This window comes from Syngnathus scovelli, chromosome 9 (genome assembly GCF_024217435.2).
Source record: "Syngnathus scovelli strain Florida chromosome 9, RoL_Ssco_1.2, whole genome shotgun sequence".
Lineage (NCBI taxonomy): Eukaryota > Metazoa > Chordata > Actinopteri > Syngnathiformes > Syngnathidae > Syngnathus > Syngnathus scovelli.
Window position 1 is genome coordinate 11,231,668 of NC_090855.1, and position 16,473 is coordinate 11,248,140.

Sequence of the window (16,473 nt, forward strand, 5' to 3'; positions counted from 1 at the left end):
CTTGAGTTTGACACATATGCGCTAAAAGATAATGAAGAAACGGATAACGGAAGAACATATCACCTCTCACGGATGTACGATTTACTGGCCCAAAAGGCAGAGTTACTGACAAAACTTCTAGTTAAGGTAAGCCATTTTAACTTCAAACCTTTTTTTGTACGAAGAAGCAGAAGTTTACAATCCAACCGAAACTAACAGTCGTCGCCATTCTCTTAGTTTATGCTTTGGATCACAAGATGCTTATTCCCTTTTCCATATTTTTATCTCGTCGACCCTGGTTTCACCTCTTTAAAGAATGCGATTCCACAACAAGTTTTCTGGCAAAGTCAAACCTCGCAGTTGTGCGTGCGTGCGTGCGTGTGTGCGTGTGCGTGTGTGTGTGTGAACGGTACCATTAGTTTACACCTGGTTGATTGCCCCCCCCCCTCCTTTTTTTTTAATTAACATTGCTAAACAAATGCTACAGTCGCAGACGAAGCAGGAAGTATAGCAACATACATACGGGTCTTAATACGTGAAAAGCTAGTTATATTATTAAAGTTCGCCACTTTCTTCTTCTATTCTTGTTATCTGCACGCAAGTGTATCTCCTTGCGATACCCATACTGCCTCCAAGAGGCCAACGTGTGCACTGCGGGAACATCAGGGATTTATTTTTTCTATTTCATGTTTTCTGTTGCTCTTTTACGACTTAGTTTTTCACAGTTTTTACTTGTACCAATTTACATCGTTTTGAAATCAGTGGATGCCAGATGTACATTGAAATAGCTTTCATTTTTTCAAAATGCCACTTGTATCGACCGTCTCTCCTGAAATGGGTGAAAGGTCCTTCCAACTGGAATTTGTGCTTCCTCTCCTCCTTACTGCAGACCAGATGTGTTGCAATCTCTCCCTCCCTTCCAAAAGCTCCCTCCTTTTCTTTTTGATGACCCCTATCCTCCCTCCCCTCCCACTCTCCTGCACCCCAGAAGCCCTCCCCTGTTCCCTCCAAAGGCCGAGTGTGGGCATGTCCCACCCTCAGATGGTCGCAGGTCTAGCTTCAAGGATGGACTGTCCACTGCTGCTCCTTTTCCTATTGTGCGCTCTGACTACATGCGTGACCCCGCAGCCAATTGCAGGTAAAGTAAGCCATGCAGCATATGCCAAAAGAAATCTAATATTGATATGATGGTCATCTATGGTGGTGACAATTTAAAAGTTAAATAACACAAAATGTTCATGGTTTCTTTTGAAGCTAATTTTGATTGCACTCTACTGTTAAGATAATTTTCAATCTAATGGGAAATAGTAAAAAAAAGTTATTGGACAATGTTTATATAAAGCATGCTAAATTTGCCTTGTATTTGTGAGGTCAAAGCATGAATTACACTCAGTGTCATGCACACATACAATTTGTTTGCTGTACATTGTGTCTCCGTGACGCGTGTATCATGTGATCGTGGTGCATGTTTGTTTTGGTTTAGGAGGGAAAAAAAAAGTCATTCCACGTGTTGCGTATACATACACATGTGTTCATTTTTGGACAGTGATCCCATGCGGGCCGTCTTCTCCTTTCCTGCCCTCTTCCTCCTCCTGTGTTGTGTTGGAAGGAAGGTTGGCATGCTACTAAAAACAAGGATTTGGCTGTGGGGCATGTGGTATGATGGATTATAAAAAGCAAAGAAAAAAGAAGGAATATGAATATGGACAGGCTTTGAAAATAAGTGCTTAAGGCGACTAAAATTTGTGATGCTGCTTCTCTGAAAAAAAAAAAAAAAAAAAAAAATATATATATATATATATAAAACTTCAATAGATGGATGTGTACCGATATTTATTTTGAGGTATCAAATAATTATGAAGGATGCCAATACCAGCCCCTTTTTGAGGTATCGAATAATTATGAAGGATGCCAATACCAGCCCCAGATACTTAAAACAAAATCTGACAAGATTTATTTTGTTAAAATAAAGATGATTAATTGTTAAATTATTATTAAATTATTTAAGCCATTAAAACAAAAAATATGTGCATGTTCATTTTAAATTAATCAATTAAATTATTCAATTAAATAAATGAAAGTAAATAACAAATGAATTAAAAGTCACCAATTTGTGAAAAAAAGACAGGAAATGAATTAAACATGTACGACATAACACTTGATGATGTGAATCCCTGGTGGGTCCGAGGCCACACTTTGCCCACCCTTGATCTAAACACACAAACACAGACCTGGGTGGCAAACATTTGTTCGGCCCACCCACGCTTGAGTCAAACAACACAGAGCAAAACAGGCCTGTGCATGGCCCTTGAGGGTGTTTGCTGTTTTTACAAGGGGTGGGGGGCATTACTGGCAAGACAAAAGGCCACATGCCAGAAAATGTAACTGCGTGTGTGTGTGTACGCGTGTGTGTGCTCAACAGAGTCATGCCCGAAGAGACTCGTGGGAGACGAACGAAAGAGGACGTGTCCCCGTCCGTGCAAAGCCGACCAAGACTGCGGCAGCAAGCGGCAGTGCCTGTGCGACGGACAATGTGGGCTCAGCTGTGTGGCTCCAGGTAGCTTCGTGTGTGTGTGTGTGTTTGTTTGTGTGTGTGTGTGTGTGTGTGTGTTCAAGCCCAGTTGTCATTGTGTTCACTCAGCTGTGTCAACACACTTGCGCCTGTTGTCGACTTGTATCAAAATAATGACAAGAGAAAACTGTGGCAAAGGAAAGGATTAGCGCGTGATCCAAAGAATACCACATCGAAGGCACTGTCATTGTAATCTCATGGAAATCCATTTTATCTTATACATGTTGTGTAAATCAGTGTGTTTGGATTGCTGACCCCCAACCATGGTGTGTTGCCCCCCCCCCCCCCCACCCCAGGTCGCACTTGTCCATGGCCACTGCCCCCCCGAGAGGACGCCACGGCTCGCCTGCTCTCCCCAACGCACTCCTTCTCCGCCCTGCTGGAAGTCCGATGCAAGCCGGGCTTCTCCTTACCCAGCGGCCTGGATGCCACAATCCGCCGTTGTCAAGGAGACCGTCAGTGGAGCGGAGACGAGCCCATCTGCACAGGTGGGTGAACATTTACATCTGGTTCACCCTGTGTGGCCCTTGCGCAGGTGAAGGGGGAGGGGAGGAAAAATGTGACTCTGCTGCCTATCTAACAATTTCAATTTCTCAAGCAGTAGTCAGCCAACCACCAAGGAGAGAACCATAATTAAGGCTTCTTTAAATAATAAACACGTAAAGGGATCTGCATCCTTTGCCTTGTTCCAGACAGACAGCTAGGCCTTCGTAAGTTGTTTATTTTATAATTTTGTCATGATTTAACAGCCACTCACATTTTTTGTCTTTTCGAGCAGCCGCATGTGTTCAAAGAGGTAGCTCTTGTGTTATGTCGGTGAGAGACAAGAACGAAGGCCGTTGTGTTTGACTGGCCTCGTCGTCGCCATAGCGACCACAGCTGGGCTGCTGGGAAAATAGTTTTCAGTCAGCCTTGCACCTTGTAAAAATTGTAAACATTGCGCAACCTAATAATGAGCCGTGACCCAAGCGTGATTTTATTTGAAAGGGATTTTTGCTCACTTTTGAATGACACCATGATTACATAACATTTTTATTGTTATTTGTGTTGTTTGCTGTGTGGCATCACAAAGAGAGCAACTCTTATTATGGTTTACTCAAATTACAGTAATCCACTACTTAATGCCAAGACGATTTTCTGCAATTTAACGCCCCATTAAGGCAAAACAGAAAAAAGAATATGTAATTGGACAAAAAAAATCGGATATTCACATAGCTGAGAGAAACTTAACGAAACCAAACAGACGTAGAAACTGCTCGATACTGTCGCCTTGAATGAACATTCTTCAAACTACGCAACCCGTGTTAATATCGACTTCACAAATCAAATCGCACTACTCGCACGTATTCACTCGCAGCGTAAACGCCTTCGAAACACACTTTATTTCTTTTCTGCCGCCTTGAAGACACGCATCCTCTCAGATCTATTCATCGGAAGGCCGTGAAATGTGAAATGAGGATACCATTGTTGGCTGTGTGTGTGGTGTTGAGTAGCCGTGCTGCCGAGAGACGGCCAGAAGGTAGGTGGGTTCTCAAACGTGTGAGAGTGCCGCTTTTGCAAGCGAGCATGTGCGCCTGCGCGCGTGTTGTAGCTCCTTCATGCCCGCTGAGAGGATGTGGGCGGCCAATCCCTGTCAAAGTGGCACGCAGAGAGATGCGAGTGTAGATGTGTGTGTGCGTCGTGGAGAGGGGCTTCATTTTTATGTGCGTGTTTGTTCGTGTGCGCGTGGGCGGCCCATCACAGTCCACAGAGTCTAAAGAGAAAAAGAAAGAGAGAGCGAGAGAGAGCCGTGACGGTCATGCCGCTTGAGGCCTTTCTCTTCCCCGCTCTCCTCTCATCTTTTTCTCCCTCTCATCCTCTTCCATGCGAGAGGTCTCGCTCGACAATGGCAGCCAAAAGCAGTGTTGAGGCGATGGGTGGGGAGGGGGTGGGGGGTGTAGAATTTGGCAAAAATACCTTTTTATGAACAGCGGTAGGAACTAACTATAGATATTGGAGGTTTTCATACTGAAGTGAATTGTGTGAGGTGTTATCATCTTTACAATTCTGGATGTTGCCAGAATTAAGATGGGATGGAGAATGAATAGCTAATGTCACTTCCTCATGAATATGCAAAAAAGGTAGCGTACATGCCAGAACCTCCGCCTGTCAATCTTCTTTTTGTACACTCTGCCAGACCAAGAAACGCAACATTTTGTTATCTCTGTATCAGTACCGACGGTTAGCTAACAAGCTAGCAAGCTAAATGGGCTACCGGGGCTCCATTGGACCTAAAACGGGATGCCAGCTCATCCCTTGGCTTCACTTGCTTGCTCAGGACTTTAAATAATGATAATAATGATTTGAGTAAATACCTTCAAATATGTAAAAGGTATTTAGAAACAGGGTCTCTAAAAGAATTGTTTCATGGCAAATGCTTTGTCTTGTGCCAGCCTTCAAAAACAGTCTAATTAGCTAATATTTAGCATCCTTTTGCTACTTATGTTGCAATGCTAGCAAAGGATTTTTTTTTGATAGCATAAAATGAACACCAACACTGTATAGGCTAGTTCTTAACAATATAACATTTTTTCCCCTATCTATCCAAGTGCTGCTTGTTGTGAACTGGGGTGAGTTATTTTCAAACGGTACTTGAACTTTTTTTTTTCCACAAGTACCTGTACTTCTACTTAAATATATCATGTCAATACTTAAGCCACCTCTGACTATATAATGTGCTTTATTCTCAGTGCATTGATGGTTGAGACATAATGTAGCTCCCAAAAAAAATAAATAAATAAAGCTCATATTATACACCTGCTTCATTGCACTTTGGTGCTGCAGCATGTGTGGGAGGCAGCGAGAGTGAACGAAGCTCCAAGCTCTCATCTGAAGCCAACCACCCTCACCCATAGGTGCCTTTACATTCTTCCAGCAAAAGACGGCCCCCCTCGGGCCAGCCTGGCGTTTGATGGCGACCCCCCCTGAGCAACCTGCGCAGGCTCCAGATATTTTTATTTGCACTCTAAACTTTTTCACGAGCTGTTATACACTGACGGAGAAAGAGCTTTAATGCGTTACCTAAGAAGAACAACGACAGCTTAAATACAAAAAATATTTTATCATTTAAGAAAAAAATAAAATATTAAAAGATAGCTAAGAATGCAGTGGAGATACCTGTATAACCGCAATAATAACAATTAGAGGAGTCTCTCTGTGACAGTTTAAATGACAAGTCAGCATTATTATCCATTTTCTGTCAATCTTAAACAAGTGCATTGATGGCCGTTCTTGTGTTTCTTCCAGAATCTGCACTCCCTGAACCCACCATATCCTCTCCGACGTGCCTCCTTCCCCAGGAGGTGACGAGCGCCTTCGCCATCGAGGGCACTGCCGCCGTGGGGGCGGCCATCCGCTACAGCTGCCTGTCAGGGTGAGTGAGTTCAGGTGGAGGGAGGATAGATGGATGGGGGGTTGGGGGGGAGGTCAGGCTGTGAGTGTGTGTAGGCTGCAGTTGCATGTGAACCTGAAGTGGTATGGAGGTGGATGTGGAGGAAGTGACAGAGCGCGAAGAAGCAGAAGATGAAGGAGGCATGAGGTGTTTGAGAGCGAGGTGGTTGATGGCTGATGAATGGCAGTAATGCGGATGAGCGGTGGGGGGGGGGGGGGGTCTTATCTGAACCAGCCCAAGGCATTAGCAAAATGAGCACCTGCGACCCCACCGTATAACTTTTCCTTCAAGTTGTCTTGCTCAAGGCTAACACGTGAGGTGATTTACTAGTTCAGATCTGACACAGATTATTAAACATTCACGGGCAGATATTTTTTATCCTCTGCAAAGAAGCAGTCATATGACCGGCTCCATTTATGTATATCTGTATTATACTGCCCCCAGGTGGCCAAGGCGCCCACACCAAAAGGAGCAGCACAATGTCCACTCAGTTGAAGAAAAGGAAAAAACTCTTTCTGTTTTCACAGAGTACAATATTAGAATTATTTCGTATACAAAAATATAACAAAAATATTTGGGTTTTCCGAAGCATCCTATCCTCATTTAAATAATAGTTCTCTTGCCCCGATATGATACAAGATGGCGCTAAAGTACTAACTTTACATTAGACCGGCCTGAGCACAAAAACAGCAAAGGTAAAATTTTCACCAAATCATTTTTCAAATTCCACTCAGGGCCCCATGGCGGGCCAGCTGATTCTCTCCTTTAACTGAGCGAAACAGCTCATGATTACAGGCTCATGTTGAATGGACTCCCTTTCACATTGACTCATCCACAGCAGCAAGATGCTGAGTGGAGATATGAGCCAGACAGAAATGAAAGGGAGGTGGCGGAAAAGGAATCATTCACACCTTTTCCGCCCCCCCCCTCTCATCAGCGTTTTTTTTCCTTCCCTTTCATGCATCTTTCACCATCTATATTGTCACATGTCACTCACGAGCCATCTGCCCGCCGCTCTCTCTTTTCCCGCACAGGGCCGACATCGTGGGAAGCAGTGAGAATTACTGTCTGGAGAATCAAACCTGGCAGTATCCACACCCCATCTGTAAAAGTGAGTTATTCATTCCCATACCTGCTGTGTTCGTTTTTACTTTCACCTTTACCCCCCCCCCCCTCCCCCCACCAACACGGACACACACTGTCCCGATGACATAGTGAGTCAATAATTAAGGCTCTCTATGTGGAAATTCAACATAATAGAAAGAGAAGCTTTCCAAACATCACGCTTCCTCCAAGAGGTTTCACAGTGCTTTACTGTTCTCTGGTGGTCAATTGTGATATTGCTCATTTTCAAAATATTGACTGACATCTGATTGGACAAAAAAATATACATCTACGTACTGAAAATGAAGAATATAGACGATTTACAATGTTGATGTAATAAATATTGAACAACAGTTGATAATGTTGTTGACTTTCCACTCCTAACTAGAAACAAATGTCTTTGTGCATGGGTCAGAGGTGTACTGTGAGCCTCCTCCCAACGTGCCGCAGGGCTACGTGGTAGCCGTCCAGAAGACAGAATACGAGGTGGGCTTCGACATCCATTTTCTCTGTAAGAAGAACTTCCGCCTGGACGGACCCCAGAAGGTCACCTGTTTGTCTAATGGCAACTGGAGCGCAGCGCCCCCTTCCTGCAGAGGTGAGCCACGCTTCTGATGTGATGTACGGGCCACAACATTAGGTACACTTACAAGGAGACTATAGTGTGGTGCCAAATATGTATATTCACAGCTATATTGCGTGCAAATGTTGACACAAAACTTTCCCTAGCTCGCTGCCTCATCCCTGCTGAGCGGAGCCGCGTGGTGATTGACGGCGTGAAGCGTTGGCCTTTTGACATCACGGACGCGATGGTCCCTCACGGAGAGAACGTGACGTTCTTCTGCAAACACCCTCGCAAGCAGTGTGGCTTCGGCGCCGCTCAGACGTGCTTCGACGGCGAGCTGCAGCCACCCGCCTGCTACCTCGGTAGGCCGTCCACACGCATCTCACGCATTCGTGCTTCCTCTCACGCGGGATTCACTTGAAGGCTGCTGCGGTAAGTTCTGATCCAATCTTTGATTTTCAGAGCCCACGTGGCTGCAGTATAAACTCTTCCCTCACCGGCTCGTCTCCGAGATCGAAGCATGCGCTGATGGCGACGTGGAGACCTTCTGACCTCAATAGTGGCACACTGTAACGTTGGGAACGCCTTTTGTTGCTGCGGATCATTCTGCCCGATCTGTGCTTCTCAGTGCACGGTTTTGAACCCTATACTGACCATTTGCAATCCTCCATAGGGGGAGTTTGCAGTAAACAAAAACCATTTTGTAATATTTGTTGAAACGGTTCTGTTTTGACAGTAGCACATGATTAATGTGAGTTGTGAGAAACTCAGCAGTGACAAATGACTGACACTTTGGAAGTCACGCCTTCTCTCTCTGATTGGTTGTTTTTCCTCAGATGTACTACAGCCAGGCAAAAGTATTTTTTGTACTTTTTTATCGTGTGCTAATGTCAAGTCATGACTGTTTTAGCAAATGTGACAAAGTTTTTTTCATATTGCAACTGTTTTAACCAATATGACAAAGTGTGTGTTTTTTAAATATACAGTTATGATCCTGCAATATATTGTAAATAGCAATCCTCGTGCCTCAATGATCATGCATACCCAGCGGACATATCTTTAGGTACACCCAGATAATGAGACAGTCCATAGCCCGGTCTAATAGAAAAGTAGTGTTGTTGTTTTTTTTTTATTGATTGGAGTGATTTGAAATAAAGTCAACACAGACTAACACTGGCTCCAGACAATTTTTCGCTCAACTAAGATGTGCCTTTGTCTTTTTAGCATAAATATTGATTCCAAACTGCTCAATGTGATATACGTGGCACAGTTTCACTAATTTTGAAGGGGGATTGAGAAATGGATTGAGTCCATTAACTTGGCACTTAGAAAATGCAAGGCCCACCTCTGACAAATGTTGCAGACGTCATTACAGCCGCACACCGCGACGAGCAGACGTGGCATCTGTAAAGCTAAAATATACAGTGCAGGGTGTCCACCACCCCCTGCGCAAACTCAGGTGGGAAAAGCACCAGGTCGGCCAAATGAGGGCAAGTGCTTTACAACCTTCAAATTTTGGTGATTGCACTCCTTAAGTTCCCAAACTAATGCACGCATGTTTCATTCATGCAAACACAGTAGAGGAAGTACGCCTCCATACTTGAACTGGATGTCATCAGACTTTATTAAAACGTCTCCTTCCTCTCCAGTGGTTGCAGGGAGCCTGCGGGCTGCAGGTTCATCGGCAGCCTAAATGCCTAATAGGCTGAGCAATGAGCATGGCTGCTGCTCGGACCCGGTAGGCTGCTCCGCCATAGCAACTCCCCCTGACCCCTCCCTCCTCGAGCCCCAGCCAGCATCACCCTGCACACGGCTCAGACATATTTGGTCCTCCGGAAGCGTGCGCGGCTCGGGTAAGGCAGTCCCTTGCAAGCACGGCGGCTGCGTATGGGTGGAGCACACTTTTAATGTTCATTTTTTGAACGATTCAAAGAAATGCATCCTCAAAGCGATGTCCGGTCGTCGTCAGCAGCCGCGAGGAGCGGCCGTAAAGTTTGTCCTGCTCGCGCTCGAACCCTTGGCTTCTAAAATGGCTGGCTGGAGGTTCGAGGAGGAAGCAGTGGCGGCGGTCTTCCTTCCTGCACACATAAGCTGTAAATATATAACTCTCGTGTGCATGCTTCTCGGCTGTCGGGATGACGCGTCAGTGTGCCGGCCGGCGATGTCGCGGGTTCGAACCCTCGTCACGGCGCATTGACAGCTCGCACCCTCGACTGTGCGTAATGGCGTCCGACTGTTCGACTCGTCTCTTATCGCCTTCTTTTGCGACACAGGCAGAGACTCTAACACGTTTATTGGAATTATTTCATTCCCGCGGTGTGTTTCGATGAGGAAGTAGGAGAGGCGACGTGCAGTGTGCTTCGGTTACACCCCCACACGAGCTCTTTTCGATTTGTTTTTCCAACGCGTTTCATAATTTAACAGAGTGTCAGTGAACGTCACATTTGATAGGGCGCCGTGGAGTTTGGCGAGGTCACGTGACAGCCTCATTAGCATCTCGCTCACTTCACTTGACCCACATAACGTGGCTCCTCGGTTTACGACGGAGGTTGGTTCTTGACGTGTATGCTCGTCGGAACGCGCCATAGCACATCAGTGCATATAAAAAAGATGTATGTATGTATGTATGTATGTATGTATGTATGTATATATGTATATATATATATATATACATACATACACACACATATATGCATATATGCTAACCGTCAAGCCATACGTTCAGTAAACATTTGTCCGACTCCTACTTCTTAATTACACTTATTTGACATGTTTGTTTTTCTGTGCTCATTTGACTCATTAATCGGTTATGTTCTTAATTTTAAGATGTCTAAATGGGTATGACCCAAAATGGACGGTCAGCTGGCTACAGTCCTATCAAGAGGCAGCCCAGAAGTTCCGAATGGAAGCCCGTGTGCAATGTCGTCCGACCTGCTGGGCGAGGACTCAAAGAGGGACCTTCAGGGGGCATGTTCAGACGCTACAGGGACAGGTAGCCTCCAGTCTTGCCCCCTCAACCAGGATGCTCTGTCAATCAACAGGAGAAAGCCAGTGGTGGGGGAGACTTGCGAGCCCACAGACCAGGAAATGAGAGAAACTCATGGGTCGCGGCAGCCAATCAAAAACCAAGTTGTGGATCCTCCTCTGTGCCAGACGCCCGACGTCCACTCCGCCACCAGAACCACCAAAGACTCGCATTTCGATAATGCACGAGAAACAAACCAAATATCTATCGCCAAGACCAAGGACCAGAAAGTCGCTCTTACGGCAGGGACGCATGCTAGTGGAGCTGTTTTGGCGACAGAGACCATCCACTCGGTTCACCCAGAAACCCAAAAAGAAGCCCATTTAGCCCCCGGTGTTATATCACCTGATCAGGTTGTAAAGAAGGAACCTTTAGACGAGCAAGTCAAAGACTCTCTGAAGGACTTGTCCTGGGCAGAGGAACAGAGCGAGCCGTTGGACTTGAGTCTCCCCAAGAAACTAGAGAACCGAGACCCCAGACAGGGACGCTTTCTGGACGTGTGCGACAGCTTGCTGATTATGGAGGTGGATGAATACGAGGGTGAGGGAGACCGGGACGTGGTGGAGGAGGATGAAGAGGAACTGCCTTCCTATTACAATGCCTCTGTCTTTGCCCAGGATCTTCTTCTCATAGACGACCAGGGCATTCCATACACCCTCAGCCCAGATGGACTAAGGGTGCCGCAAGTGGACGTCACCGCCGCTGAGGGCCCGGTCGAGAAAGACAAGGCCTCGCAGTTGCATGGCTCAGCAGGTTCAGACCTCAGCCAAAGTTTGGCTGATACGCTAAATGCACCTTCCGGTGACGCGACGCCCTCACAGGTGTCCGAGTCGCCTTCTCTGACACCACAAGTCTTCAGCAGTTTGGCTCTAAAGTCCTCTAAAGAATCTGGACCATCCCTCCCCAACCAGCCCATCCAGATTCTTACCACGCCTTCCTCTAGTACTCCAATCCTGCTCCCTTCTGCTCCACTGAGTCTTTCTCTTCCAATCTCTGTCACCCCCAACACTGCTGGTACTTCCGCCCCGATGTTCCTCCTCCTTTCCACCGGTGACTCCACTTCCACCCCAATTGCTATCCTGAACCCCTCAACTGGTCAGCTATCCCAGATTTCCCTTTCTCTGGCTTCCAGTAGCACGTTGACTCAGCCTGTCATGGGATTGGGACTGAACAATCCCCCTGTGATCCTTTCAGGAGGTTCCGGTAGTATCCTCACCTCGAGTCTGGCCACCGTTTCCTCCTCACTTGTACCTACTCACGTCGACTCCCCTGTCGGAATTCAAGCCATACTTCCCGAGCAGGTCTCGAATGAGAACGATAAGCCATCATCTCTTACAGCAACCACTGCTACTTTGACACCTGACCCATCAGATGCCCAATTTGCTGACCCCAACCCCCCGGTGGACTCTGAGCATTTACCCCTAGACGACCACATGTACTTCAGTGCAGCCGCTCCTCCTCCTTCGCCGCCAAAACTGGAGCCTCTGGACCCCCTGGACCCGCTGGACCCCCTTTCCCCCACGGAGTCATCCAACGACCCTTCTGCCCGGCGGGTGCTCTACTGTCAGCTGTGCCCACGGATCTTCTTTTACCTCTCTGACCTGGAGCGCCACGCCATCACGCACTCACAGAAGAAGCCTCACGTTTGCCAGCAGTGCGGCAAAGCCTTCAAGCGCTCCAGCCATCTGCAGGTCAGTGCTGAGCAGACAAATCAGGAAGCGTGAAGTCGAGGTCAAGATTCATGCCATACCTTTCTGCTCTCGAGCCAAAAGAATCTGTCGACTGTAGCGCATTGACTTGATGTTTACAATTTCATCTGATGATAAACCTGTTAGCTCACAGGTATCAAACACAGGGTAGATCTGGTCCTCCGAGTCATATAATGTGGCCCATGAAATTTTGTGACAATTTTTCCCTGACCTTGACCCTTGTTCAAAGGTACTGCAGTGATCCAGCAAAAAATGGATGAAAAGCAATTATGTGTTATGATAGGGTGAGCATGACACAGAAACCTTGCTAGCTTAGGGCCAAGAAGTGCAACTTGCTAACGCTCTAACTTCCCTTTAAACAACAACAAAAACAAGCGTAAACAAGACCTCGTTGCTAAACGGTGTTGCTCAGTTCTGGGCAGCAAACATAGTGACTCATGTTATACTACTTTTGTCAGAATGTCAAATGTGTTAACTGTTGAAACAGCATAAAATGAATGTGATTATAAGTTCAAATATTTAAGTCGTTGTCATTAAATATGCCTTCATTTTTCCTTCTCAGCTAAACATAAAACAGCAAAATGATTATAATTTTTGAATGGTTTTCCTGTTCAAGTTGAACCCACTTGTGTTAGCTTTTAGCATTAGCTCGTTAGCCAACCCAGTTATTGTTTTCCTCTGCGATTATTAGCTAATGCAAAAATGTTTCAGCTGTTGCTTGCTTTACAGGCAATATGGGAATCATAGCACTGAGGCTAAACCTAGCTAGAGACACCAAATTGTGTTGAATTTGTTGTCTTTCTTTGAATTTGCTAGCTAAGCTAACATATTTTACAGTTTTTGGAACTATAGCTTCAGCTCTGATGGTTCGAATTACTTTAAGTAGAGGTACCAGTGGGCTATATTTCGGTTCTGTTAAAAAAATCTTTCTTGTCCTTGATTCGTTCCGCTAGAGACACAAGCACATCCACACGGGTCAGAGGAACTTCGTGTGTCCCATCTGTGCCAAACGCTTCAGGGAGGCCGGCGAACTCCAGCGCCACCAACGGGTTCACACGGGCGAGAAGCCCTACCAGTGCCAACTTTGCCACACGCGCTTTGCCGAGCGCAACACGCTGCGACGCCACACCAAGCGCAAGCATCCCTTCCACCAAGTGGCCGTGGACATGCTTAACGATCACGGCGGCGTTCGTCACGAAGAAGAAGAGGAACCCGCAGAATGGTACAGCTCCACTGTGTCTCACCTTGAAAACTCTGAGTCCGAAACGGAGAGTTAAAATGTCACAAACCTACAAAGACGGGAACACTTGCAATATTAATATTTATGTTTCAAAAACAACTTAATTTATATGAATGTAGTATGCTATTCCCGTTGCATTTAAAGACCCCGTAAAGTGATTACAGACATTTATTTCGAAATACGTTCGACTCGTTTGAAGGTAGTTGGTGACATAGTGCAAAGACTCCAAAGTCTAATGAGGATGTATAGCGTTAATATTTTTTTCAGGGACCAAAACGGCGCCCAATAATGCACTTCAGGATCTGTCAAGAGTTTCCCCTCTTGTAATATATCAGAACTTGTGCACTTTTGTTCGCCTCAGCGGTTATCCAGTGCAAATATGACATTCATTTAGTCTCAGATAGTCGACTGCCATGGCTGCTTTAAAATGCATCGTCGCAAGTCGTGAAGACGTAAGAGCGCGGTCATTTTATTCTTATTTTTTAAAGACATAACAGCCAGTGTTTGGAGAGGAGTCATACGCTATTGTCGAATTAGAGTGCCTCGTTGTTGTGGCGTGTGAAAACTCCTGGTGAGTGCTATTCCAGCCACTGAAGGCAGAAGAAAGATGCTAGTTGAGCTAGCATGGAAGAGGTATTTGATTGGCAGTTAAGTGGGACGCAGTTTGAGTACATTTGGTGGACACGCCCACAGCGTTGCTGAGCGGCTTGATTTTTCATAATTATGAAGCATCATTTCATAGACTTTTATTTCTCAATTTGGCAGGATTGTTATCATCAATCTTCTCTGTCATGTGTAAACATTTATTTTCACTTTACAGGGACTTTAATGGCCAACAAATATTTTATCATGACCTTTTTGGCTGATTATGACAGCTTAATATCAAAATAGTGATTTTGTTGTAAATTGATGTTTGCATCAAATTGCATTCCCTAACAATCATTGACGAGACCTTCAAGTGCTTAAAAGTAACTTAACCTCTTCTCGGCTGCGCTACCTTGTAGTGAAATTTATATTTCTTAACAGAACAAAAACACTGTGAGTCCTTTGCACTTGTTTTATTCCGCACAATATTCACTTTTTTGCTTAGTGAATTTAAAAGGAAAAAGAAAGCTTTCTCTATTTTGTTGCCTGTTGATTTGATGTATTTAATACATATATTTCCAGACCAAACGAGTTATTCCAACGCATACAATAGTCACATTTTGTTTATTTGTGGACTATTTTCAATTGTATTTAATACAGTTTGACAACTTCCAACTTTAGTCTTTGCCCATTTGTTGTTTACATGCTTACACAAAAGCTCAAAGGTTAGTCTTAATAGCTCTCGCAAAGACGCTTTGATTATTCCTCTGTGATATATATATATTTTTTTTACTGTACTTTTACTTGCCAACGCCATTCTGTTGGTCTGCAGAGGTCCCTCAAACACTACGCCGCTCCAAATAATTATCAAATACTTTTTTATTGCTCAAATGACCCCACTTGGTCCTTGTAGCTGTCCCATCAAGAGAAAGGCACTAACCTCGGCTTTATTATACTTTGGCAAACAAATTTTATAGAGGGCCAGTGGAGAGGTTATACAGCTCTCAGAATACATTGTCATTGTCTGTGTGCTCAAATTTAAGATTTAATTGAACTGTTACACGTTTGTGACCTCAGTTAATCACAGCATGCCGCCGTTATATTTGTGAACGTTCCAATGGTGCACACAATGACTTCTCCACTACTGCTAATTATGTTATATAATACATAAAAAAAAGAAAAAGAAATTATGGCCCTTCTGACTCAACCTCCATGGTAGTGCTCGTTTTAACCACATAAGGGCGCACTTTGATCAGTGATGGTTTCCGACCTCTTCTCGCTCTCCGATTTCAGCATGCTCGCTTGTTGTCACGAAATTCAGCTCCTGCACAACCTTTCATATTAAAAAAGAAAAACAAGACTTGGGGGGGGGGGGGTGATCGATTAACTCTACCACATTTTCTTTCCGGCCACATTGCGCATTTTGCTGCACTGAGAAATCTGAAATCGCGCCAATGAACAGAACGCAGGGCTGCAGAGCAGCATTAACACGGGGGAGCATTTTCGTGAGAGGAAGCAGAGAAGGACGCTGACGGGTGTTAGTCAGAGAGCGAGTTCAGCCACAGCAATTGCTTCACCTTTATCTCAAATTACGCGCATGGAAAGATGTCATCGGTGAGCCTCATACAGGTGGAAAACATCCAAGGTTAATTTCAAATGACTCCATCACCGCACATTAAACCAAACAATTTTTTTCCGTTATGTTCCATTTTGCTCCATGGCAACCGTAATTGACCAATGAAGTGTTCCACACTTGATTAGTCCACTGAAAAATCGGAATTTGTATTTTTTGGGGTGGCTGAACACTCATTTAAGTTGGAACAACTTTAAAATATGAAGTATTACATTTTATAACAACAATATTAGTCAGCAAAACCGAGCAAGTTTGATTCATTTTCACAACTTACAATATTAAATTTAATTACCCAGCTCAATTTTTTTTTAAAATTTTTATCAGTTTGTTGCCTTATTTTCAGGCAACACGGTGGTTAGTGGTGAGCGCATACGCTTCACAGGCTAGAAGTTTAGGGTTCAAATCTCAGCGCTGGCATTTTCTCACCCCCCACATTCCTCAAACTTACGTGCTGGCTTCATTGAAGGCTCCAAATTGCCCACATGTGCCCTCCCCGCGATTGGCTGGCGACCAGCACAGGGTGTACCCCCGCCACTTGCCAAAGTCAGCTGCGATAGGCTCCAGCTCTGCCACCGCTCTAATGAGGACAAGTGCTGCTGGATCCAATGGCGGCCACCAGAGGCGTAGTTTA

The 16,473-nt window shown here is 45.1% G+C and overlaps 2 protein-coding genes across 3 annotated transcripts; both read left to right on the top strand.

Moving 5' to 3' along the window:
* Positions 1-15: 15 nt before the first annotated feature.
* Positions 16-8,821, top strand: ntd5 (ntl-dependent gene 5). The gene is made up of 9 exons (XM_049731726.1): positions 16-126; positions 968-1,117; positions 2,402-2,536; positions 2,848-3,039; positions 5,837-5,963; positions 7,016-7,092; positions 7,501-7,683; positions 7,815-8,012; positions 8,113-8,821. Exons 2-9 carry the CDS (start codon positions 1,006-1,008, stop codon positions 8,199-8,201), a joined length of 1,113 nt encoding a protein of 370 aa, XP_049587683.1. The 5' UTR covers positions 16-126; positions 968-1,005; the 3' UTR covers positions 8,202-8,821.
* A 594-nt stretch (positions 8,822-9,415) lies between these two features.
* LOC125975670 (uncharacterized) lies at positions 9,416-14,884 on the top strand. Of its 2 annotated transcripts, none has more exons than XM_049731512.2 (3): positions 9,416-9,503; positions 10,477-12,366; positions 13,338-14,884. In XM_049731512.2, the coding sequence occupies exons 2-3, from the start codon at positions 10,501-10,503 to the stop codon at positions 13,659-13,661; spliced, it is 2,190 nt and encodes a 729-aa protein (XP_049587469.1). In that variant the 5' UTR covers positions 9,416-9,503; positions 10,477-10,500; the 3' UTR covers positions 13,662-14,884. The 2 variants fall into 2 exon arrangements, with proteins under 2 accessions (XP_049587469.1, XP_049587468.1); XM_049731511.2 differs by having other exon boundaries at positions 9,445-9,743.
* The last annotated feature ends 1,589 nt before the right edge of the window (positions 14,885-16,473 follow it).

Excerpts from the sequence above, each read along its gene's own strand:
- ntd5 (XM_049731726.1), top strand. The coding sequence starts at position 1,006 with ATGTCCCACCCTCAGATGGTCGCAGGTCTAGCTTCAAGGATGGACTGT. Across the intron at positions 5,964-7,015 it reads CGCTACAGCTGCCTGTCAGG|GGCCGACATCGTGGGAAGCA; the intron begins GTGAGTGAGTTC and ends TTTCCCGCACAG. Across the intron at positions 7,093-7,500 it reads TCCACACCCCATCTGTAAAA|AGGTGTACTGTGAGCCTCCT; the intron begins GTGAGTTATTCA and ends TGCATGGGTCAG.
- LOC125975670 (XM_049731512.2), top strand. The coding sequence starts at position 10,501 with ATGGACGGTCAGCTGGCTACAGTCCTATCAAGAGGCAGCCCAGAAGTT. Across the intron at positions 12,367-13,337 it reads AGCGCTCCAGCCATCTGCAG|AGACACAAGCACATCCACAC; the intron begins GTCAGTGCTGAG and ends TCGTTCCGCTAG.